At 53.1% G+C, this 27394-nt stretch overlaps 1 protein-coding gene across 1 annotated transcript in view; it reads right to left on the reverse strand.

Moving 5' to 3' along the window:
* LOC146829859 (nicotinamide N-methyltransferase-like) overlaps positions 1-16651 on the reverse strand; it is a 102603-nt gene extending 85952 nt beyond the window's left edge. The window contains exon 1 of the mRNA XM_085606740.1: positions 16478-16651. Within this exon, the coding sequence (XP_085462866.1) occupies positions 16478-16625 (148 nt within the window). The 5' untranslated portion in view covers positions 16626-16651. The remainder of the gene's footprint in view (positions 1-16477) is intronic.
* Between the last annotated feature and the right edge of the window lie 10743 nt (positions 16652-27394).

The following is a 27394-nucleotide window of genomic DNA, read 5'->3' on the forward strand; positions in this document are numbered from 1 at the left end:
CTGGCAAAACATATTTGTCACAAACAAACATCAACAGATTGTTGTGAATAGCCACACAGGCACTGCCCAGTGTGAGTATGCACAAGCAAACTGGTGTATCCCTGTCCAGTGGACACATGTAGCACACATGTGAAAAATACAACCTAGGCCAGGGAACAATGCCACAGAGGCAGAGCCCTGATGAACCCACAGTGAATGTGCACAGTGTTGAATGACACACATGATAATGAGGGCAGGCTGTGTCAGGGGACTGTAGTGGGCACACTGCTCCATGGTCCTGGAATGAGCTGACTGTAACAGGAGCAACCGTCCCGGCACTATGCATATCTCCCACTAATGCACATCATGTCTGAGGCCACAACATTTGTAATGCATGCTGAAAGTCTGTTCATTAGAAACCTCACACTCCTATGTTGAGACTCAGCATCAGTGCCAACAATTATGCACCCCCAAATGACTGAACAGGACAGGGCACAGGCAGACCACCCCCACACATGATACTGAAAGCAGTGTGCACCTTGATTAACTACCGGCAGCCTAGATGACCATGTGCAATAGTGATAACACACAGACCAGGTAACACATGTCAAGGAGGGGAAGGGAGGAAGAACAGCACAGGTTGACTTTGGTGAACAGGATATGCACTGCACATATATACCCTGGCAGTGTATCCAGGCGACTGAGCAGCTACAAAATCTGGCGACACACAACAAACACACACGTACCTACCCCCTTCCTGCTGCTGTAACTCCTGTATCCGCCTATCCAGATCAGGGAAGACCACCGCCAGGACACGCCGCATTTGGTGGGTCAGGCGCCGGCGCCCGCCATGCTTTCAGGGAGGCTCCTCCTTCAGCATGACCCGGGCGATCCGCCGGGTCCAGCACCGGACGTCCTGCCATCTCTTCCTCACCTGTGGCAGGCGCCGACTACGACCCTCCACCGATTGCACGGCCTTGAAGGCATCCTTCCAGATCTTCCCCTTCTGGTAGGCGGTTACCTGTGAGGATGACAAAGTGGGACAACATCACTGCACCTGCTCCATGTCACAGAGACACACATTTGAACATCTTTGATTTTTTGAACAGGGCATAGTATGCTGGCCACTAATAGCACCTTAGTCATAGGGACATTTGCCACTGTGGACGCACCAGTGCACCACATGGCATAGTAAGCACACAGGTGGCATGAGGGGTGCAAAACAATCCCTGATCATGGCACACACTGTGCATCCCAAGCAACACAAGGCTGATGTACGGCACCGCAAAGCAGTCACATGCCCCAGGCCACTGACGCAACCTCAGCAGAGTACACTGACACACACAGGCACAGATCAATCACCTGCCATTGGCAACAGCGGATACAAACCTCACTCTGCACATGTGCCACTTGCCAGGGGGGTGTCACAGGTGTGGGGCTAGCTCAGCAAGTCTGACACACAGCACGGCTTACTTCTCACATCAGATGGGTAGAGCAGTTGCCTCCTCCATGCAGCTGTGGTGCAACATTCCACATAGACACTCACCCACATGACAAGGAACATTCACACACATCAATGTCCAGGGGGCGTACACATCATTTGGACACTCTCACCACTCTCACCACAGCTCCACTCAACTCACACACATCTGTGGGTGCAGTCACCTGTCACACCAGTGGGACCACTGAATCACCACAGAACAATAGAACAAGAATGCCCAAGAGGATCAGCCAAGCTGAATGTACCATGCACTATGCAGTGAATGTTACAGTAAGCACAATGCAAGTGAGGGGTGCACACATGAACTACATCAAGGCCTGCATGAGAGACATAAGCCATCCACCCCCCCTGGGACCCACTCCAAACAACATTGCATGTCTGTCACACCTGGACACAATGCCAGAAGTGACAGACACCAAAAAGGTGCACAGGCAAAGGTAGTGGAGTCAGCACTCACCTGCTCCCCTGGTCGACCATACAGCATGGGGTACCGTGGGAGGATCACATCCAGCAGGGCCTCCTTTTCCTCCTGTGTGAAAGGCTGGGCCCTCTCCACGGTCCTCGACATGGTTCCAGAGGGAGACAATACAGCAGCAGTGGTATCGACTGACATGTTGTGCAGGCAAGTGCCCTCTCATGGGTTCTGCCTGCCTTATATCTGCCTTGCTGGCCTATTTCATTTACAGGAGAACAGAGTGATTGGTCAGACTCATTTGCATCCTACGTTTCATCCAATCCCTTTAAACATACACCAGTGACAGACTTAGCATCTTTCGATTTTGCAGCATCATGTCAAGTCAACAACCACTTTGCAACAATGTATAATGTGGACAACTGCTTTTTCCAGGTCACATGATGTAAAGATTTGAACTTGAAACTCGGTACCCATGACAACCAGCATGCATTTAGGCCCTAAAACTTGTCCCTCATGTGTCCCCATTGTAATTTTGAATTCCCCACACAGGTACGGTGCGTTTCACACGTACCCCTAGGGCACGATCACTACAGGGATACGGCCCGTACTCGCGCGTGTACGGTCCGTACACGCGTGAGTACGGGCCGTACTCACGTGAGTACGGGCCGTACTCACTATGGCCTACGGTAACACAACTATAGTGTGTACGGCCCATACTCACGCGTGTACGGTCCGTACACGCTTGAGTACGGGCCGTACTCACTATGGCGTGCGGTAACACAACTATAGTGTGTATGGCCCGTACTCACGTGTATACGGTCCGTACACGCGTGAGTACGGGCCGTACTCACTATGGCCTACCGTAACACAACTATAGTGTGTACGACCCGCACTCACTATGGCCTACGGTAACACAACTATAGTGTGTACGGCCTGTACTCACGCGTGTACAGACCGTACACGCGTGAGTACAGGCCGTACACACTATAGTTGTGTTACCATAGGCCATCGTGAGTACGGCACGTACTCACACGTGTACGGCCTGTACTCATGCGTGTACGGACCGTACACGCATGAGTACGGGCCGTACACACTATAGTTGTGTTACCGTAGGCCATAGTGAGTACGGCCGGTACTCACGTGTGTATGGACCGTACGTGCGCGTGTACGGCCAGTACACATGGCCTCAGAGCATGTGTACTGCGTTTTACAGCTTATACTGGTGATAGGAGGCGCACACGAAAGGAATGGAGGTGTCAGACTTGCACAAGGCTGTACATCAAGTCATTGTCAGTGCAGTTCTTCATGTGCAGGGCCTAGGTGTGTCAGGCAGTGATGTGGCACATGTCTCCTCATGTTGGGGCACAATAGATGTGTGATGAGCTGTTTACACATGTCATGTGTGATGGGGCACTACGTGGCACACTTCCCCTTCACAATTTGCACATGTGTGCATGTAGTACAAACGTGTCAAGCACTGCATCACTGGTATGGCACAGTCACCAACACCCGCAACTGTCCCCTGATGCCAGGTACACGGATAATTACACTTGACATGTGACTGCCAGCGTGGCACGATGTGACTATGTCATGTGTGTGTCATGTGTTCCCATGAGCTTGCAATTGGTGTTCCGTCAACTCCATCTGCTGTTGCAGCATCCAACATGTGTCTGTGTGCATATGTGCATGGCACACATATACGCACACCATGCCACATGTGGACTCCCACGTTACATGTGTCATGATGGTTCGAAGATGACTTCCTGGATGTCTGTCACTCATGTAATGTGTCTGGCTGTTCACTTACACTGTCCCACAGCTATTTTAATGGCATGTCACGTCAACATTACCATGCAACTATTGTGGCTGGCTCTTCGTAGGAGTATCACCTGGCTGGCATACGTGTCCTGGATGTATTGCACAAACCAGACTCTGTATTTAGCAGATGTGTATTAGCTGTTGAACATGTGCTCACCTCAGTGACATTGGTGTGGTAATGTACTCACTCTTCGTTATTCCTTCCAAATCTCTGCAGGGCTCCGCCTCTCCCCAGACGAATGCCAGACCTGGATGCCATGCGTGAACATGACTGCATACGCAGATACCGCTTCTCGCAAGAGTTGATAGAGAACTTGACCCGCCGGCTTGAACCACACCTCCAACCACAACACAGGTATCCTACAGCTCTGACCGCAAGATGAAGGTGATGGCAGCCCTACATTTTTTTGCCACCGGCACGTTTCAATTGACCATAGCTGATGTCGGTGGCATGTCCCAGACAATGTTCAGCCGTGTCCTGCATGATGTTTTAGAAGCCATGTTGGTGCACCTGGATGAATTCATCCATTTTCCCACTCGTGAGCAGTTGACACGTGTCAAGGGTGAGTTCAATGCCCTGGGAGGCATGCCTCAAGTAATCGGGGCCATTGATGGGACACATGTTGCTTTGGTACCACCACAGGCACAGGAGGTAGCCTTTAGGAACCGCAAACATTACCACTCTATCAATGCCCTTGTGGTGTGTCTAGCTAACATGTTGATTTCCCATGTCTGTTCCCGTTTTCCAGAGTCTGCACACGATGCATACATCATGAGGCGTAGCAGGGTGCCAGAAATGATGCTGTAGCTGAACGCGGAACGAGCATGTCTTGTTGGTGGGTATACTCTGTTAGTCCTGTGTTTATCGCTATCTTTGTATCTTACGGCATCTCCTGACCCACTTCTTCACATGATGTTTCCATGTAGGGGACTCTGGCTATCCTAACATGCCATGGCTGATGACGCCTCTCCGCAACCCCAGAACAGCCGCAGAACACCGGTACAACGACACCCATGGGCAGACGAGGCGCGTGATTGAGAGGACGTTTGGACTCCTGAAGAGCAGATTCCGGTGCCTCCACAAGACCGGCGGCGCACTCCCATATGCCCCGGTGAACGTCTGAAAAATCTTCCTTGTGTGCTGCATGCTGCACAACATGGCAGTGGAGAAGGCCGTGCCACTCATCCTTGATCCGGATGAGCAGGATCATCCACCCGTGGAGGATGAAGGGCTTGGGCACGGGGCAAGTGAGGATGAGGATGAGGACATCCGGAGTCAGCTTATCCGCAACTTCTTCTCATAATGGTGAGTCCCTGTGTCTGAGTGTGCACGCTTTGAGCCTTGTGTGGCATGTGTTGCAATGTGTGTGTCCAGCTGACTGTGTGCTAAGTGACTTGGAGGTGTGTTCTGATGTGTCATTCAAGTGATGATGTCATTCCACACATTTTAGCTGGGACACAAAATTGTTTGAAGAGCATGGTGACAACATCATTCCTGTAGAGTACATGTCCATGTCTGCGGATTACTAGCTCTTCGCTGACTTGTTGTGTGTCTGTCCTCCACAGGTTCTTGCGGCTGTCGTCTGCTCATGTCATCATTGCCCTCCTGCTATTCCTCATGAGTATTGCAACGTGTGCTGGATCAGAGTTACATGCACGGACATGGTGAAAAGTCATTTTGGGTAAGGAGTGCAGCCAGGCATTTTGTGGGTGGTACGTGTTTGTGATATGTGGGGACTGCTCCTGTGCATGTTGTGTTACCATGCATACATGTCGACTCACCATGGGGCACATGACGTGTTGCATGGCTCCCATGAATTGATAGTCACCCTTCCTGACAGTCATCTGTAATCGTTTGTGGATTCTGATGAAGGCATCAATGTGTGTATAACGTCCCTCAGGAACATACGGGATGCTAATGGTGGACATAGTGTGGGACATCCCCATATGAGGCTCAATGGGGAATTGCAGACTCTCCGTGTGCAGCAAGGGGTGTTAGGCTCAACCCCTTCACTTGTGTGCCAGCTCAGTAGGATTTACCACATCTGTGTGTTGAATGGGGGTGTCCAGTGTAGGTCCCACATGGTCAGCCAAATGACCTGTGAATCCGTTCCAATTGATGCATTTCCCTTGTTGTGAGCCTGAGTCATAAAGGTGTACATCACACTCCAAGGTGCCTCATCTCTGTCAATGCAGGTCTCTTGCCACTTTGCATGCGGCATATCTGGCATAGTTGTGGAAGATTATGCATAGGAGTCCATGTGTAGGTTAGCAACATGCATGCAGTTGCTCATGGCTAGGATCCCTATTGGGCATGAAGTACATGGTCGTGTATGTTTTGTGGTATGTTGGTACACACAATGGGCCATCAACACCTGCTGAGGGTGTCTCCTGTGCGCATGTCGGCCTTCAGTTTCCTGATTCGGTGTCATGCTTCTCTGGTGATTGTGCATGCATTGTCTCTGGGTGTGCCATGTGACACTGGACACTCCTTACTTTACACACGTGCCTGTTGCAGTTGTCCTTCTGACATCCTAGTCTTTGTGTGCAAATTCGGGCATTTTGCAAGGAGATGCCACCTGCTGCTGCGGCCCCTGCAGCAAGGGCTCGCAGAGTATCCAGATTTGGCAACACACACACCTCCAAGATGCTCCTGACTTCCTCCCTCCACCCATTCATTTGGCTGTCCTCAGCTTGACTATGCCACTGTTGCCGTTAAGCGGTGGCAAAGGCTGGACCATCAGCACATGCAAGGTGCACATTGCACCACCATCCTGTCCTTGCATAACCCACATCACACTACAGTCTGATGTAGCAGCCACACTCTGAGCTATGTCCATCCGCACATCTAACGCCTGCTGTCAGACATACCCTGGGCACACACACGACACCTTTGCATGCTAAGTGTGCAACTCCAACTGCCTACACTGCGCTGCCCCGCCTTCCAGGCCCTGTCACACCAACCAGGTCACGTCCCTGATACTACCCACCAGCTCTGTAGCCCAGCAAGGGCATGGGAGGGGGACTCAAGGCTTAAGCATGTAGTATGGTGTCATCGTCTGGCACATGGCACAGGTATCATCTCTCAGTATGTCAATTGACAGAGTGTCCAGGACCCCCCTTTCCACCATCACATGCGCACAGCACCTCATCATCAGCTCGTATGCCATTAACAGCCAGGTGCTCCTCACCCTCAACAAAGACACAGACATTAGCAGTTCCAACCTTCAAGTAAGCATGAGATCCATTGATGAATGGCTGAACATTAGCCACCTGAGGCTGGACTTGTACAGGACTGAGGTAATCATCTGAGGATTGTCCCCTTCCAGCTGGGTCAAGTGCTTGTGTCCCACCCGCAAGAGCCCTGCACAAGCACCCAGTGGCCACACACACAAGATGGTGTGCATCATGTTTTGCTCGCTCACATTTGCCATGCTAGTCCACTGCATCTGTACCTCATGCTGCAACGCCCGTTGCATTATGCACATGATCCACAGATAGATCCACTCCAAGGAAAGACAGACCATCCCCCATGTCCATGACAACCTCCGTGTCAAATACTGCCCTGCCCTCTACGCAGCAAGTACATCCAAACTCCAAGGAAACTTGTCCACATCCAGGGTGCATCTGCACACCTCAGCTGCAACGCCCTGCGCCCCAGCCACCTCACCGTCCACCATAGATAGCTGCAATGGATCACTGTCTGATGCAGGATGACCTCCACACTCCACACCCACACTCAGGAGGCAGTCCACAACCCCGAAGCCAAACCATCATTGTACCTCTGTCATCCTAGATCCCATTGGCCCATCTCCGTGCATCCAACCTTGCCCTGGCCACCGTTCTTCACATCCACCGTACTCCAGCATACAGGACATTGTTCTCCCACGTAGCCACACATACCTGGGACTACCTCCCCGGGAAACTCCACATGAGACATGACCTCTACGCCTTGATGATCATCTCCCAAATAGGTCTGTCCGCACAGTTTTGCAAGCCCCCCCTCAGCAGCCAGAGGCCATCACGGGTGAGTGTTGTGCTCCATGCCTACATTGAATGATACCTTGTGACCCATGTGTGTCCTTTACCAGACTCTGATCCCAGGGTATGGATGGCTGGAGTTAGTTCAACACTCAGGCATAGTTTGACATTTCCACACACATATGTTGTTGAATAATGCAAAATGACAGGAACGTCTCATGACCACAGTAATATATTTATTTGCGGTGGGGTAGGTGTTTTGGTGGATAAAATTAGGTGCTCTACCTGGGGAATAGAATCCAAAGTTCACCGGGGGAGATGGTATCCTTGGCATTGAAAGTCATCAGAGTCCAGACCACAGTGTTGGTCATTATTGGTCAGACTGTGACCAGCAAGTCCTTGTGGCAGAGAATGTCATTGGATGAGGTGCTGCTGTTGCGCCAGAGGGCCAGGTGCCAGGCCAGGTGACCTGGGAGATGGGGATGGTCCGCTGACTCTCACGGTCTTTTCCGTGGATGACCCACCTTCCTCCGGGAACCCTCAGATGCAGGCCTTGAAGGTGCTTGGGACGCTCCGTCAGACGAATCCTCCTCCTCCCTCCCTGTGTCTGGTGCTGTTCTACGCCTGGTGGCACAGGGAGGGTTGCCCAAGCTTTGGGCGATCTGACGGAGTGATTGGCTCATGTCCCTGTGCACCGCCAGGAGCTCAGCCAGTCTTGCCTCCATCCGTCCTTGGTGTTGTTGATGACTGGCATGATGCTCGACCTGCAGGTTCTTTATCTCATTGAGGGTCCCCTGCATCTCTGAGAGTCTTGACATGACCTGGTTGATGCCTCTGGTGTCACGCCGGTATGTATCCAGGATGTTGCGTATGTGTGACATACCGGTGTCCTGAGCTGGCTGGTCAGGTTCGCGCCTCCGCCTGCCTCCACTCCCACCACCCCTGCCCACTTGAGCCTGGCCTGACGTTGTGGGCACATCGGGTCTACGGGACCCCTGAGGGATGGCATTTGCAGGGTTGCCTGCCTCCTCCTGGGTGCCCGGAGAACCTTGTCCCTCCTGGTCAGCCTGGCTCTGTTCAGTGCGAGCAGGGCTCCTGGGTGTGTCCTGGGATGTGGCAGGAATGGGGGTGGTGGTTGGCACAGATGTACCTGACGCAGGTGCTGCAGGTGCTTGGGCACCAGAGGGTCCAGGTTGGTTGGGGTCATCCACGGAGTGGTGAGAGTCGTCGCTGCCGGTGGGATCATCTTCACGCGGAGCCTGGGACTGTGATTGTTCGCCCCCAGTGTTGGGGGGAGATCGACGACGTTGCCCTGTGTGTGAGAGAGAGACAATGTTAATGGTGTTTCATGCGACATCTATGTTTCATACATATTCAAGTTGACACAGTTCCTCCAGGTAGTTGGATGTGCCTAGCATTCCTCTCAATGTCCACTTGGGGATGGGTATGTTGCGGGGGACAGATTGGGATGTTCTCCTGAGTGTTTGACCTGTAGATTATTGGCTATGATGCTTCTTTGGCTATGGATTGGTCTTGTTGTGTCACATGTCCATTGTGAGAGTGGGTAAATCCGTTGCCTGCCCCGGGGGTGTGTGCTTGTGTAAGGGGGGGGTGTGACCGGGCCTGCTGTTGTGTGTAGTGTGATTTGTCATTGGGTCTCTCAGCTGATGTGTCTGTCCCCTCATGGTGCATGCTGGCATGACAGTGAGTGTGAGTTCCTGTGCTAGATACCTGTGCTTGTGGAGTTGGTGTTTGAGTGTACAGTGGTCCCAGGAGGGCCTTGTGCTGCATACAGCAGGGCCAAGTGTCAGCTACCTTGTCAGTACTTTGCCAGTCCTTGTGCATTGTGCATGGGTATGTGCCTATGCCATATGGGCTGAGGGCATTGGTGTCTGCGTCTCATTTTCACAATGTGTTGTGTGGGGCCCACCCGCCCAGCCTCCCGGACATCCAGTCTTGTGTTTGTGGTTGTTGTAGCCTTGGACATGGCCTTGCCTTGATTTGTGAAGGGTGCATGGAGACGTTAGTGGCATGAGCATGGTTTTTGAGTGTGGTTGTGTGCGGTGAGTGCTTGGGGGAAGTTGCATGCATTTGGTGTATTTGTGGTGTGGACCCCATTGCCCCCATGTTACGTCAGTTGTTTGTGTACTCACCAGGCTCTGCGAGTCCTTCGACTCCATGTACTCCCACCGGCGGTAGCAGGGCCATCACCTTCCCCTCCCATGGATGGTAGTGTACGGGTCTGCGGGGCGGCCCACCTCCAGTGATGTTACTCTGGGCATATTCTTCATTCATTTTCCTCTTGACCGCCCTGCGCAGATTGTACCTCCTGGCTTGGCATTCATGCCTGGTCCTTCGGGCGCAACAGCATTCACCTTATCGACAATCCTCTGCCAATGCTGGTCTGTCTGACCAATGTTCCAAACAGCTGTGGCTCGACTCTGATGACTTCGTTGACAAGGAGGTCCAGCTCCGCCGTTGTGAACTTTGGATTCTTGTCTGTGGGCATGGTGTGGGGTGTGGGTGTGGGTGTGGATGGTTGTGGGTGTGTGGGTGTGAATGTGATGGTGTGTGTGTGAATGTGAAGAGGGGGATGTTTGTGAAGGAGGTTGTGTGAAGGTTTGTGAGTGAAGGTGTAGTTAAGGTCTAAGTTCTGTTGAGTTGTTTGTTTGTGGGGTCTGGCAGCAGTGGGTCTGTTGCAAAGACTCATGGGTTGTGTGTGTGTGGGCCCTTTTTATTGGTCCATTTTTGGGTGTGGCTGTGTTTGAATTTTGGTGGGTGTGTTATAAGAGGTGGTTGTGATTTTGGGCCTCTGTTTGCCTGTTTGGATGTGCCAGGTCAGTAATTGAGATGTATTTTGTCATGAAGACGTGTTTTGTGGTGTTGTGCGAGTCGAATTGACCCTCCTTGTGCTGTTTTACAGTGTCCTGGTTCTGTACGAGTCTTTTTCGCGTAGGTACGGTCCGTACATACGCGATGCTGGGTGAGGGTGCTGGGGTACGGTGTTGGAGTGCGGCGCGTACATGCGGTGAGGGTTCGGTGTGTACAGGTGCGGGCCTGGGGTACGGCGCGTACATGCGGAGGTACGGCGCGTACATGCGGGGGTGAGGCGCGTACATGGGGGGTTGGACGGCTCGTACGGGTGCGGACCTGGGGTACGGCGCGTACATGGGGGGGTGTTAGGTGCGTACATGCGGGGGTGTTAGTCGCGTACATGGGGGGTACGGCGCTTACATGGGGGGGTACGGCGCATACAGGTGCGGGCCTGGGGTACGACGTGTACATGCGGGGGGGGTGTTAGGCACGTACATGGGGGGTGTTAGGCGCGTACAAGGGGGGGTTACGGTGCTTACATGGGGGGTACGGCGCGTACAGGTGCGGGCCTGGGGTACGGCGCATACATGCGGGGGGGTGTTAGGCACGTACATGGGGGGGTACGGCGTGTACAGGTGTGGGCCTGGGGTATGGCACATACATGGGGGGGTTAGGCGCGTACATGGGGGTGTGCTGCATACAGCAGGGCCAAGTGTCAGCTACCTTGTCAGTACTTTGCCAGTCCTTGTGCATTGTGCATGGGTATGTGCCTATGCCATATGGGCTGAGGGCATTGGTGTCTGCGTCTCATTTTCACAATGTGTTGTGTGGGGCCCACCCGCCCAGCCTCCCGGACATCCAGTCTTGTGTTTGTGGTTGTTGTAGCCTTGGACATGGCCTTGCCTTGATTTGTGAAGGGTGCATGGAGACGTTAGTGGCATGAGCATGGTTTTTGAGTGTGGTTGTGTGCGGTGAGTGCTTGGGGGAAGTTGCATGCATTTGGTGTATTTGTGATGTGGACCCCATTGCCCCCATGTTACGTCAGTTGTTTGTGTACTCACCAGGCTCTGCGAGTCCTTCGACTCCATGTACTCCCACCGGCGGTAGCAGGGCCATCACCTTCCCCTCCCAGGGATGGTAGTGTACGGGTCTGCGGGGCGGCCCACCTCCAGTGATGTTACTCTGGGCATATTCTTCATTCATTTTCCTCTTGACCGCCCTGCGCAGATCGTACCTCCTGGCTTGGCATTCATGCCTGGTCCTTCGGGCGCAACAGCATTCACCTTATCGACAATCCTCTGCCTATGCTGGTCTGTCTGACCAATGTTCCAAACAGCTGTGGCTCGACTCTGATGACTTCGTTGACAAGGAGGTCCAGCTCCGCCGTTGTGAACTTTGGATTCTTGTCTGTGGGCATGGTGTGGGGTGTGGGTGTGGGTGTGGATGGTTGTGGGTGTGTGGGTGTGAATGTGATGGTGTGTGTGTGAATGTGAAGAGGGGGATGTTTGTGAAGGAGGTTGTGTGAAGGTTTGTGAGTGAAGGTGTAGTTAAGGTCTAAGTTCTGTTGAGTTGTTTGTTTGTGGGGTCTGGCAGCAGTGGGTCTGTTGCAAAGACTCATGGGTTGTGTGTGTGTGGGCCCTTTTTATTGGTCCATTTTTGGGTGTGGCTGTGTTTGAATTTTGGTGGGTGTGTTATAAGAGGTGGTTGTGATTTTGGGCCTCTGTTTGCCTGTTTGGATGTGCCAGGTCAGTAATTGAGATGTATTTTGTCATGAAGACGTGTTTTGTGGTGTTGTGCGAGTCGAATTGACCCTCCTTGTGCTGTTTTACAGTGTCCTGATTCTGTACGAGTCTTTTTCGCGTAGGTACGGTCCGTACATACACGAAGCTGGGTGAGGGTGCTGGGGTACGGTGTTGGAGTGCGGCGCGTACATGCGGTGAGGGTTCGGTGTGTACAGGTGCGGGCCTGGGGTACGGCGCGTACATGCGGAGGTACGGCGCATACATGCGGGGGTGAGGCGCGTACATGGGGGGTTGGACGGCTCGTACGGGTGCGGACCTGGGGTACGGCGCCTACATGGGGGGGTGTTAGGTGCGTACATGCGGGGGTGTTAGTCGCGTACATGGGGGGTACGGCGCTTACATGGGGGGGTACGGCGCATACAGGTGCGGGCCTGGGGTACGACGCGTACATGCGGGGGGGTGTTAGGCACGTACATGGGGGGTGTTAGGCGCGTACAAGGGGGGGTACGGCGCTTACATGGGGGGTACGGCGCGTACAGGTGCGGGCCTGGGGTACGGCGCATATATGCGGGGGGGGGTGTTAGGCACGTACATGGGGGGGTACGGCGTGTACAGGTGCGGGCCTGGGGTATGGCACATACATGGGGGGGTTAGGCGCGTACATGGGGGTGTACGGCACTTACATGGGGGGGTACGGCGCGTACAGGTGCGGGGCTGGGGTACAGTGCGGACAGGGGTGTGTGCGGTGCTGACATGTTGGGGGTTAGGGGGGTGTACGGCTCATACACGGGCATAAGTTTACCCGTGTACATGTGTGCTACTGCGTTGGGTCCGTACGGGCCATTTTACGTGCGATTGTGTATTCGGACGGACGGTTGGGATCGTACTTGCGCGCTCGGACTTGTGTTTTACGATTTGCACGTAAAAATGTCCGGCTCCCTCTCGTACACTTTTCCCGACGATATTCGGACGTAAACAGTTTCCGACTCCCTCTCGTAGACTTTTCACGACGCTATTCGTAGTCTTTTTTCACGTGAGAATCGTACTTGGCCATTTGCACAGTACTTGTACGACTCGTACGTAAAAAAATACGGATACGGGTCGTACGGGAATTTTTTTTACCGGATCGGAATCAGCACCAAAATAGTTCGTTTTTTACAACAGACTGTAGGTTTGTTGAGTGGTATCTTGTCCTACTGAACTCTACGTTCTAAAGCCCTCTACCCCCAGGAGTATGAGGTGATGCACCCATACCCTTGGAGAGACAAGTGCACACTGACTGCCCCGGGACCACACAGGATACTGCCCTGTACACACTGACTGCTCCAGGACTCACACAGGATACTGCCCTGTACACACTGACTGCCCCGGGACCACACAGGACACTGCCCTGTAACCACTGACTGCCCGGGGACCACACAGGATACTGCCCTGTGCACACTGACTGCTCCAGGACTCACAAAGGATACTGCCCTGTACACACTGACTGCCCCGGGACCACACAGGATACTGCCCTGTAACCACTGACTGCCCGGGGACCACACAGGATACTGCCCTGTACACACTGACTGCTCCAGGACTCACACAGGATACTGCCCTGTACACACTGACTTCCCCAAGACTCACACAGGATACTGCCCTGTAACCACTGACAGCCCCGGGTCCACACAGGATACTGCCCTGTACACACTGACTGCCCCAGGACTAACACTGGACACTGCCCTGTAACCACTGACTGCCCCAAGACTCACACTGGACACTTCCCTGTACACACTGACTGCCCCAGGACTCACACTGGACACTGCCCTATACACACTGACTGCCCTAGGACTCACACTGGATACTGCCCTGTACACACTGACTGCCCCAAGACTCACACAGCATACTGCCATGTAACCACTGAGTGCCCCGGGACCACACAGGATACTGCCCTGTACACACTGACTGCCCCAGGACCACACAGAATACGCCCTGTACACACTGACTGCCCCAAGACTCACACAGGATACTGCCCTGTACAGACTGAGTGCCCCAGGACTCACACGGGATATTGCCATGTACACACTGACTGCCCCCAGGACCACCCAGGAAACTGCCCTGGAAGCACTGACTGCCCCAGGACCACCCAGGAAACTGCCCTGCAAGCATTGACTGCCCCAGGACACACACATTATACTGCCCTGCAAGCATTGACTGCCCCAGGACACACACAGTATACTGCCCTGTAATCACTGAGTGCTCCAGGGCTCACAGAAAAGGCTTCAAAGCTTGAATGACATGTCCCTCCTTGTAAATCTTACATGCTTGAAATAATGAATAAATAAATAGGGTCTGGTGGCAAACTCCTGTACCAATATTACCAAATCTAGAGCCTCCCCAGAAGCAGCAGTTCCTTCTGCAGGTCTGTAACTGATAGCCTCTTGTACACATGACCCTCTTTACATCAAGGGCATACAGTCCATGCACAAAGGGTCTGGGCTACGAAGGACAGTTTTCTGACTTATGCCTCTAGAGTAGCATGAAGTACTTCGAATTGAAAAATAGTCAAACAGGTCCAAACACATGTGACATATGTCATTGAAAACTACTCTCTCCTGTGTTGTCTGAGTGGATGTAGTTCTGAACTTAATTTAGACATGAATGATCCCAGGAGTGAGCACAAGGGCTGATGGGTAAATCCCATGTGAAATATGTAATGGTATTGGGACTTTGAAACAATCGTCACATTCAGCACAAGTTACTCCTGCATGATTCTGAGCTAAGTCCTGCAGTCAGTGACAAACTGCATCAAACTGAGTGCAAAGCAGAGTGTTCAGGAGAGGAGACAGAAAAGAGAATCACCTGTTTGCAGAAAGAAAACTCTAATCCAAACAAAAAGCCAAATTCCAGAACTTTCCTGACCTTACACATACATGCAGTTACGGATGTGTAAAGTACACAAGGTAAAGTGGAGACAGGAAAACATGTTCACTTGTGGACATCATGAGTGACCTCGAACGTGTACACTCGTACATAAGGCATGAAGAGTTATGAACTGGTGAGGCAGGTGTAAATTATACTCATGCATAAACGTAACTTGCACGTGTCGTCATTTGCACTAGTTTTCAAACACAGGGCAAGATGTTTTGACAGAAATAAAACATTCAATAAACTTGTCGATTTTGAATTTAAGTTTGGTACCTGGCCATCTAGAGAAGCATTCTAATAAACTGCGCTTAGATGCCTGCGGAGAGGACCGTGGGCTGACTGTTTCGTGACAGCTGGTATGTAAACTACGTATACATGGCATATACCTACCTTCAGTGTTTGAGTTTGATAGTTGAGTGAAGAAATATAAAATATAAAACAGAATTACTCAATTCAATCAATTATCGTTGTCGATACTGTTCTTTTTAACGAATCAATATATTGTCTAGTAACTGTGGGTGAGTTGGGGCACAGCCAACTAAATGTGTGGCATGAACCACTCAGTAGGCCCGATTCACAGAACTAACATAAGACAAAATCCTAAACTTACTACCATTTTGGTATTCACAGAAGGCACTTACTCATTTTGGTATTCACAGAAGGCACTTACTCATTTCGGTATTCACAGAAGTTAGGAGTCCTAACTTTAGGAATCCTAAATGCCTTCTGTGAATACCGAAAGTCTTAAAGTTCGGATTTTTCTAAGTTTAGGAGTAGTAAAGTTAGGACTCCTAACTTTAGCACTCCTAAATGCCTTCTGTGAATACCAAAAGTCTTAAAGTTAGGATTTTTCTCAGTTTAGGAGTAGTAAAGTTAGGAGTCCTAACTTTAGGACTCCTAAATGCCTTCTGTGAATACCGAAAGTCTTAAAGTTAGGATTTTTCTCCGTTTAGGAGCAGTAAAGTTAGGAGTCCTAACTTTACTACTCCTAAACATAGAAAAATCCTAACTTTAAGACTTTCGGTATTCACAGAAGGCATTTAGGAGTCCTAAAGTGAGGACTCCTAACTTTACTACTCCTAAACATAGAAAAATCCTAACTTTAAGACTTTCGGTATTCACAGAAGGCATTTAAGAGTCCTAAAATTAGGACTCCTAACTTCTGTGAATACCGAAATGAGTAAGTGCCTTCTGTGAATACCAAAATGAGTAGGTGCCTTCTGTGAATACCAAAATGGTAGTAAGTTTAGGATTTTGTCTTAAGCTAGTTCTGTGAATCGTGCCCATTATGTGGTGAGGAGTAGCACCGATAGTACTCACATGATGATAAGATCCTCAGGTAAGCGGGGAACAGTTCATTAACAGTATCTTCCACATAGTCACAGTCTGGTGCTATGTACCGCTGGAGAAACGTTCGTGGATCAAATAACTCCTCATACATTTCCTTCAGACTCATGCCAGAGGCCATGCTCTCCGCTGTGCTGCTCTCCTGATGTCAGTGCTCCTTGTCTGCGCTCACACAATATCTACAAGAAATCTGCATTGTAAATGATGTCTACAAGAAATCTGCATTGTAAATTATATCTGCTAGAAATCTACATTTTAAATAAAGAGTTCAAGAAGTCTACATTGCAAATGATGTCTGCTAAAAATCTACATTGTAAATGAAGACTTTTAGAAATGTACATTGTAAATGAGATCTCCTGCAAATCCACACAAACACAGAGGGCCTGACTCACAGAGGTAAACTTAGACCAAAAGTCCAATTTTCATCTCTCGGGCGACTACTATCTGTACGTACTCACTCAGAGCTAAATCGTCGCACTCGGGTAGAATCTCTCCACTCGGGGCAGAGGAAATTTGCTTTCATCCTGACACACGTGTGGCAGTTCCTGCCATCCCATGTGTTTGTCAGTTTGCCCCTTGTCATGTGATAGGTCGATCTGAGAAGGAGGTGAACAGTCATAATATCGAAAAAAAAATATCGAATGGACATAATGGTGCCGATTCGGATCCTGGAAAAACCGGGTACGAACCGTCGGACGGAGGGTTTTCTCCGTCCGACTCGTACCCGGTTGTAAAACTTTACAAACATGCAAGTACGATTCGCACGGAAACACTATTTCCGTACGATTCGTACAAAACACCAACCGAGGAAAATAAACATACAAATGACATCCGGAAAAGCGCCGACGTGACGTCGGGACGTATGCAGCCTGCGTTCCACGAACCAGGAAGTACGATTCGCACCGACGTCATCCCGCACGGAGAATATTTTCCGGCAGCCAAAAACTGCCGGGAAATCAGGACGACGCGCACAAGGAGCACCTGTACGCGACGGACAGACATGGACCCGAACCTACGTGTCATCCCGGCCCTCATAGCAGTCGACCTCCTCTACAGGTACCGACGCAGATGCCGCAGAAGGTCAGAACAACACCCAGGGGCAAAGGGGGGGGGGCAGGGGCAGGACACAAAACCCCCACCCAAGTCACACAGCACACATGCCCTGGACATACCTGACCTCCAGGCCCTGGTCACTTCGAGGGGGTGGAGGCGTGTCCAGCAACGCCAGCGTCCGCCACAACGGAAGTGGGCGACGACGTGAACCGGCAACACAACAATACAGGTACCTACCGTACCCACGCCTTAAGAGCGTGGGTACGAGTCGTACCACGCCCACACCCACGTCACCCCAACAATGGCGGTACGGCCCGTACCCATGTGCCAAAGGCCTGGGTACGGGCCGCACAAGCATTCCACAGCGTGGGCACGGGCACGTACGGACCGTACCCTCACCCGCGTATGTATGGAGCGTACCCCCACCCCAACAGTGTATGTACGGACCGTACCCCCACCCGCGTATGTATGGAGCGTACCCCTACCCGCGTATGTATGGAGCGTACCCCCACCCCAACAGTGTATGTACGGACCGTACCCCCACCTGCGTATGTATGGAGCGTACCCCCACCCGCGTATGTATGGAGCGTACCCCCACCCCAACAGTGTATGTATGGACCGTACCCCCACCCGCGTATGTATGGAGTGTACCCCCACCCCAACAGTGTATGTACGGACCGTACCCCCACCCGTGTATGTACACCAGTGTATGTACGGACCGTACCCTCACCCGCGTATGTATGGAGCGTACCCCCACCCCAACAGTGTATGTATGGACCGTACCCACACCCGCGTATGTATGGAGCGTACCCCCACCCCAACAGTGTATGTACGGACCGTACCCCCACCCGTGTATGTACACCAGTGTATGTACGGACCGTACCCTCACCCGCGTATGTATGGAGCGTACCCCCACCCCAACAGTGTATGTACGGACCGTACCCACACCCGCGTATGTATGGAGCGTACCCCCACCCCAACAGTGTATGTACGGACCGTACCCTCACCCGCGTATGTACACCAGTGTATATATGAACCATACCCCCACCCGCGTATGTATGGAGCGTACCCCCACCCCAACAGTGTATGTACGGACCGTACCCACACCCGCGTATGTACCCACGCCTTAAGAGCGTGGGTACGAGTCGTACCACGCCCACACCCACGTCACCCCAACAATGGCGGTACGGCCCGTACCCATGTGCCAAAGGCCTGGGTACGGGCCGCACAAGCATTCCACAGCGTGGGCACGGGCACGTACGGACCGTACCCTCACCCGCGTATGTATGGAGCGTACCCCCACCCCAACAGTGTATGTACGGACCGTACCCCCACCCGCGTATGTATGGAGCGTACCCCCACCCGCGTATGTATGGAGCGTACCCCCACCCCAACAGTGTATGTACGGACCGTACCCCCACCTGCGTATGTATGGAGCGTACCCCCACCCGCGTATGTATGGAGCGTACCCCCACCCCAACAGTGTATGTATGGACCGTACCCCCACCCGCGTATGTATGGAGTGTACCCCCACCCCAACAGTGTATGTACGGACCGTACCCCCACCCGTGTATGTACACCAGTGTATGTACGGACCGTACCCTCACCCGCGTATGTATGGAGCGTACCCCCACCCCAACAGTGTATGTATGGACCGTACCCACACCCGCGTATGTATGGAGCGTACCCCCACCCCAACAGTGTATGTACGGACCGTACCCCCACCCGTGTATGTACACCAGTGTATGTACGGACCGTACCCTCACCCGCGTATGTATGGAGCGTACCCCCACCCCAACAGTGTATGTACGGACCGTACCCACACCCGCGTATGTATGGAGCGTACCCCCACCCCAACAGTGTATGTACGGACCGTACCCTCACCCGCGTATGTACACCAGTGTATATATGAACCATACCCCCACCCGCGTATGTATGGAGCGTACCCCCACCCCAACAGTGTATGTACGGACCGTACCCACACCCGCGTATGTACCCACGCCTTAAGAGCGTGGGTACGAGTCGTACCACGCCCACACCCACGTCACCCCAACAATGGCGGTACGGCCCGTACCCATGTGCCAAAGGCCTGGGTACAGGCCGCACAAGCATTCCACAGCGTGGGCACGGGCACGTACGGACCGTACCCCCACCCGCGTATGTATGGAGCGTACCCCCACCCCAACAGTGTATGTATGGACCGTACCCCCACCCGCGTATGTATGGAGTGTACCCCCACCCCAACAGTGTATGTACGGACCGTACCCCCACCCGTGTATGTACACCAGTGTATGTACGGACCGTACCCTCACCCGCGTATGTATGGAGCATACCCCCACCCCAACAGTGTATGTATGGACCGTACCCACACCCGCGTATGTATGGAGCGTACCCCCACCCCAACAGTGTATGTACGGACCGTACCACCACCCGTGTATGTACACCAGTGTATGTACGGACCGTACCCTCACCCGCGTATGTATGGAGCGTACCCCCACCCCAACAGTGTATGTACGGACCGTACCCACACCCGCATATGTATGGAGCGTACCCCCACCCCAACAGTGTATCTACGGACCGTACCCTCACCCGCGTATGTACACCAGTGTATATATGAACCATACCCCCACCCGCGTATGTATGGAGCGTACCCCCACCCCAACAGTGTATGTACGGACCGTACCCACACCCGCGTATGTATGGAGCGTACCCCCACCCCAACAGTGTATGTACGGACCGTACCCCGACCCGTGTATGTACACCAGTGTATGTACGGACCGTACCCTCACCCGCGTATGTATGGAGCGTACCCCCACCCCAACAGTGTATATACGGACCGTACCCTCACCCGCGTATGTACACCAGTGTATGTACGAACCGTACCCCCACCCGCGTATGTATGGAGCGTACCCCCACCCCAACAGTGTATGTACGGACCGTACCCACACCCGCGTATGTATGGAGCATACCCCCACCCCAACAGTGTATGTACGGACCGTACCCCCACCCGTGTATGTACACCAGTGTATGTACGGACCGTACCCCCACCCGCGTATGTATAGAGCGCACCCCAACAGTGTATGTATGGAGCGTACATGCCCAGATGCAGGAGGGGTGTGTGCAGAGTCCTCCCAGCAGTGCCCAGACACAGGAGGGGTGGATGCAGAGTCCACCCAGCAGTGCCCAGACACAGGAGGGGTGGGTGTAGAGTCCTCCCAGCAGTGCCCAGCCACAGGAGGGGTGGGTGCCTATCACTCCCAGCAGTGCCCAGACACAGGAGGGGTGGGTGCAGAGTCCTCCCAGCAGTGCCCAGACGCAGGAGGGGTGGGTGTAGAGTCCTCCCAGCAGTGCCCAGACACAGGAGGGGTGGGTGCCTATCACTCCCAGCAGTGCCCAGACACAGGAGGGGTGGGTGCAGAGTCCTCCCAGCAGTGCCCAGACGCAGGAGGGGTGGGTGCCTATCACTCCCAGCAGTGCCCAGACACAGGAGGGGTGGGTGCAGAGTCCTCCCAGCAGTGCCCAGACGCAGGAGGGGTGGGTGCCTATCACTCCCAGCAGTGCCCAGACACAGGAGGGGTGGGTGCAGAGTCCTCCCAGCAGTGCCCAGACACAGGAGGGGTGGGTGCCTATCACTCCCAGCAGTGCCCAGACACAGGAGGGGTGGGTGCAGAATCCTCCCAGCAGTGCCCAGACGCAGGAGGGGTGGGTGCCTATCACTCCCAGCAGTGCCCAGACACAGGAGGGGTGGGTGCAGAGTCCTCCCAGCAGTGCCCAGACGCAGGAGGGGTGGGTGTAGAGTCCTCCCAGCAGTGCCCAGACACAGGAGGGGTGGGTGCCTATCACTCCCAGCAGTGCCCAGACACAGGAGGGGTGGGTGCCTATCACTCCCAGCAGTGCCCAGACGCAGGAGGGGTGGGTGCCTATCACTCCCAGCAGTGCCCAGACGCAGGAGGGGTGGGTGTAGAGTCCTCCCAGCAGTGCCCAGACACAGGAGGGGTGGGTGCCTATCACTCCCAGCAGTGCCCAGACGCAGGAGGGGTGGGTGTAGAGTCCTCCCAGCAGTGCCCAGACACAGGAGGGGTGGGTGCCTATCACTCCCAGCAGTGCCCAGACACAGGAGGGGTGGGTGCAGAGTCCTCCCAGCAGTGCCCATGGAACGCAAAGGGTGGAGTAGCCACAGATACAATGCCCACAAATGTCAGTCAGGTGCACAAAGACCCTGCAGTACATGTACCACATGTGTGCGAGGCTGGGAGTACACACATGCATAGCGCCTAAAAGAGAACATGTCCACATGAAGTCATGTCAACAGTCTACATACACAAGTACAGTGACCACCAAGGATGCCACGAATGATGCAGGTGGAGACATCGCTCAGCATGCATGTGCAAAGTTGAAGGAGTCCGTCACACACCCAGCTGATGTAGACACAGCTCAGCACCACATAGTGTAAACACCCTGCAGGGAAGATGTCAGGTTACACAGAGGAAGGAACACACCTTGGGACGATGTCACCATGCAGTAACTGCTTACATGAACAAAGTAATTTAGCCAACAGCTTGTGATGGCACACAGATACCAGGGTCCACCCTTTGACCAGCACAAGACTACATTTCCCACACACCCAACACATTATCACCACCCAAAATCATGGAGCTGGTCCACCAACAGCAATACCAGATAAACAGTAGTGTTCCAAGGAAAAAACAAATTGCTTTATTCAGCAGGATGTAAGTAATAATCATCATAAATGTCAATATATACAAGGCCCATAGGGCAGTCCATGACTCAAATCCGGATGGGGGACACAGTGGGACGTGTGTCCCCTAGCTTGCCTGCACAGTCAGACTCCTTTGTCTTCCACAGGGGGGGGCATCATGTTGGGGGGAAGGACCAGCCACCGCAGGGACAGGAGGGGCAAGGGGAGGTGTTGTGGGTGCAGGGACGGACGACTCCAACACAGGGGGTGGGGCAGCGCCAAAGGTGGATTCGAGCACGGCGCTGCACACTACTGCCAGGTCGCCCAGCGTCTCCCATGCACCCGAAGGAACCACAGGCCCCAAGGAGGGGGGGGTTGGAGGGATGGGTTGCAGCACTACTGGGGGGGTGTGGACAGGGGGGGACTCAACTCGCCTGCCAGTGTCCTGCCTCCACCGCTTGCAGGGTGGTGCCACACTGGGGCTGATGGACAGACTGGGCAGGACTGACCCTGTGTCCGACTCTTGGCCAGGAGAGCTGAGGGGAGTGGATTTGGAGGGTGGTGGTCGTGAGGAATGTGGACTCCCACTCTGGCTGCGTGTCTTCCGTTTCCCCCGACCCAGTGGGTGTGCCTACTTCACCCTGTGTGTGCGTGCCAGGAGGTGTGCGCTTTGCCTTCCCTGCTGGTGTGGTGCCTGTGTCTGGTGGGGTGTGTGCATGCTGACGTCTGGGTGTACGTGGGACAGGCATGGGAGTGGGAAGTATGGATGGGGCATGGGTAGGGGGTGGGACGAAGTGCTGCAGGAGACCCACTGCTGCAGTCAGTGTCGAGTCAATAGACCGCAGCAAGTTGCATTGGTCAGCCTGCGATGCTGAAATGCCCTCCAAGTATGCCTCCATGTTGTTGAGCACTTGGCTGTGGCCATGGAGGGCATTAAGCATCGCAGCCTGACCAACCTGCAACTGCCGCAGGATGTCCACAGACTCGGCATTGGCGGCAGCAGTGGAGACAGGGGCAGGGGGTGCGGTGCCTGGCAGGAAGGAGACACGTGGTGACCTAGCACGCCAGGAAGGGACATGAGCAAGTGGGAGGCCGGTGATGACAATGGAGGGGGCGGGGAGAGATGTTGTTCTGCTGTCAGCTGTTGGAGCAGCCTCCGCCCCCTCGGAGAGCTCAGCCTCGGACCCGTCAGCTTCATATTCTGTGGTGGCAGTGGACAGGTCCTCCGGCTCACTCCCCTCGGCCTCAGTTCCACTCGATGTGCCAGCTAAGATGTCACTGCTGGCACTGGTGCCCGGTCCCTCCGCACAGTCCGTGCCGGTGTCTCCATCCGTGTCCCCCGACGATGCTGTGGGCAAGGTGAATAAACAGGAATTAATCAGACACCTGTATACATATGTCACATGAGTCAAATCTACATAGGTTACAGTGCATAGCCTGAAATGAAAGATGAGTAACATCTACAATACAAGGTACATATATAGGCCCTGCAACACAGTTGATTCACCCTCCATGCCACTGAGAAATTATGGAGAGCATGACACATTTGCAAATGACATGATATGGATTTGGACAGAGGAGCCAGGCTCTGGGGACAATCCAGCACTGCATCTGCACCACACAGCGTTGCCGTAACTAGGGATGAGCAGGGACCATCTCCATGAACTTGAGGCACATGCTGCAAAGGTAATACTTAAAGACATGCCCAACATGAATGGGACACTGCACCCTGAGTGTATGTCCAGACAAACATCACACACTGGCCAGACCGAGCAATGAGATTTCAGGTGTCGACATGTAGGCCTTGCCCGCACCAACCACCCCCTACATGCGACAATTTGATGAGACACAGGAAGCACTTGCATCTCTTAGTCTGGGAGAAATACACATGGGCTGCCAGAAACCCATATTGGACCCAAAATACCCCATGTGCGCCTGTACAACGATCTCATTTACAAATGGCCATCATCAGATAATTGTAACAAGACACACAGGCACTGGCCACCGTGAGTAAGAACGAGGAAAATTAGGTCAGGCTGTACAGTGGACACTTGTAGAACACGTTACGGAAATATACATGGTGCCAGGGGACAATGGCACAGATCACATCCTATGCTGTAGACACTGAGAGTGTCCACATATTGTGATGACACACATGATACCTAGCAAAATATGCCCCAGGGGACAGTAGTGGCCACAATATTCCATGGTCCTGAATGGTAATGACTGCAACACAGGCCACCATCGCACACTCATGCACATCATGTCACAGGCCACAACATAGGACATGCTTGCTGTAAGGCATTACACTTCAGAGACATACTCCTATGTCTGGACTCAGCATCAGTGCCAATTGACATGGACCCCACAAGTACTGAACTGGACAGGGCACAGGCAAGGTCCCAAAACCTGTTACACACCACCCCCACACATGATGCTGCAAGCATTGGTCACGTGGATAAACTGCCAGCCCAGATGACCTTGTGAAAGAGTGACTACACACAGACCAGGGAACACATGGCAAGGAGGGGAAGGGAGGAAGGATAGCACCGCTATACTGTGGGTGACAGGACCTGCACCGCACATGTAAACACTGGCAGTGTATCCATGCAACTGCGCACTTACAAATGCTGGTGACACACAACAAACACACATGTGCCTACCCCCTTCCTGCTGCTGCTTCTCCCGTAAGCGCCTGTCCATGTCTGGAAAGACCACCGCCAGCACACGCTTGTGGATGTGGGTCAGACGTCGATGCCCATGGTTCTTAGGGCCCACAGGTGAGTCCCCCAGCAGGACCTGTGCGATCCTCCGCGTCCAGCACCAGATATCCTGCCAGCGTTTTCTCACCTGGGCCAGGCGCCGCTTGCGACCCTCCGTCCTCCTCACGGCACTGACGGCGTCCCTCCAGATCTGCTCCTTGGCAGAGGCGCCTACCTGTGGGGTTGAAAAAGTGAGACTACATCAATACACCTGCCACATGTCACAGAGACACACATTAGAACTATTTTTCTGGTTTCAACAAGGCATAGTATGCAGCCAAAGCATTGCACCTTTGTCATAGGGACTTTTTTCTCTGTGTAAGGGCAAATGCACCACGTGCCATTGAAAGTACACAGGTGGCATGAGGGGTACGACACAATAAATGATCCAGACTCACACTGTGCATCAGAAGGTACACCAGGATTATGTGCAGCACCTCAAAGCAGTCACATGCCACAGGCCACTGACGCTACCTCAGCAGAGTACACAGACACACACAGGCACAGGACATACACCTGCCATTGCCAAATGCAGCTATAAACCTCACTCTGCACATGTGCCACTAGACTGAGGGGGCTCACAGGTGTGGGGCTGGCTCTGCACGTCAGACACACAGCACTGCTCCCTGCTCGCATCAGATGGGCAGGGTATATCCATCCCTCATGCAGCTGGGGTGCTACACTCCACATATGCACCCACCCACATGACAGGGGACTTACACACACACCAATGTCCAGGGTACGCCCACATCATGTGGACACTCTCAGCACAGGTACACTGAACAAACACACATCTGTGGGTACAGTCACCTGTCACACTGGGGTGACCACAGAATCACATGAGGACTGTAGAAGCAACATTCCCAGGAGGATTAGACAGGCAGAATATGGCATGCACCATGCAGTGATTGTCACAGTAAACACAATGCAAGTGAGGATGGCAGACATGCACCACAGCATGCTCTGGCTGGGAGACATCAGGCATTCCCCCCCTGGGACCCACTCTACAGTACAATGCATGTGTGTCACACCTGGACACAATGCCAGAAGTCCCAGTCACAAAAAAGGGACACAGTCTGTGCTAGTGGACTCTGCACTCACCTGAAACCCTGGTCGCCCATACAGCATGGGGTACTGTGGGAGGATCACATCCAGCAATGCCAGATTCTCCTCCAGGGTGAAAGGCTGGGCCCTCTCCACAGACCTTGACATGGTGCCAGGGAATCACGACCAGCAGCAGTGTTGTAGAATCAAAAGATGTGCAGGCAAGTGCTCTCTCATGGGACCTGGCTGCCTTATATCTGCCTTGCTGGCCTGTTTCATGCACAGGAGTACAGAGTGATTGGTCACTCACATTTGCATCCTATGTTTCCTCCAATCCATTTAAACCTATCCCTGTGAGGGGGTTAGATTTTTTTAGAATTCAGCATGATGTCATTTCAACAACAACTTTGCAACAAAGTAGATTCATTCAAACCGACTTTTGCAGGCCACCTCATTCAGCAAATTCAAAGTTTAAACTCGGTCTCCATGGCAACCAGCATGCATCTCTGGCTTCATACTTGTCCCTCATGTGTCCCCTATGTAATTTGGAGATTCACACACAGGTACGGTGCGTTCCGGGGCCCTAGGGCACCCCAAATGCATAGCTACGGGCCGTACAGGCGTGTGTACGGTCCGTATCACTATGGGCACGCATACGCGAGCAAACCCATAGTGATACGGACCGTACACACGCGTGTACGCTCACTATCACTATGGGTGTGCTCGCGTATGCGTACCCATAGTGATACGGACCGTACACACGCGTGTACCCTCACTATCACTATGGGTGTGCTCGCGTATGCGTACCCATAGTGATACGGACCGCACACACGCCTGTACGCTCACTATCACTATGGGTGTGCTCGCGTATGTGTACCCATAGTGATACGGACCGTACACACGCCTGTACGCTCACTATCACTATGGGTAGGCCTACGGCAGCACTCCCATAGTGATAGGGAACGTACACACGCCCTCAGAGCGAATGTACGGTGCCTTTCACACATAACAGTGGTGAGAGGCAGCACACAGAAAGGAATAGAGCTGACATACTTGTCCATGGATGGACATCAAGGCATTGTCTGTGCAGTACTACATGTGTGGGGCACAGGTGTGAAAGGCTGTGATGTGGCACATTACTCCTGAGTTGTGAAGGCAATAGATGTATGATGAGATGTGTACAGATGTTATGTGTGATGGTGCACTATGTGCCAGACATGCCCTTCACTCCTTTGACATGTGTGCATGTCGTACAGAACACTTGAGATGAGCGTCACTAGCATGGCACAGTCAACAACACACGCAAGTGTCCCCTGATGCCCGCTACAGGGA

This window comes from Triturus cristatus, chromosome 5_2 (genome assembly GCF_964204655.1).
Source record: "Triturus cristatus chromosome 5_2, aTriCri1.1, whole genome shotgun sequence".
In the NCBI taxonomy this organism is placed as follows: Eukaryota; Metazoa; Chordata; class Amphibia; order Caudata; family Salamandridae; genus Triturus; species Triturus cristatus.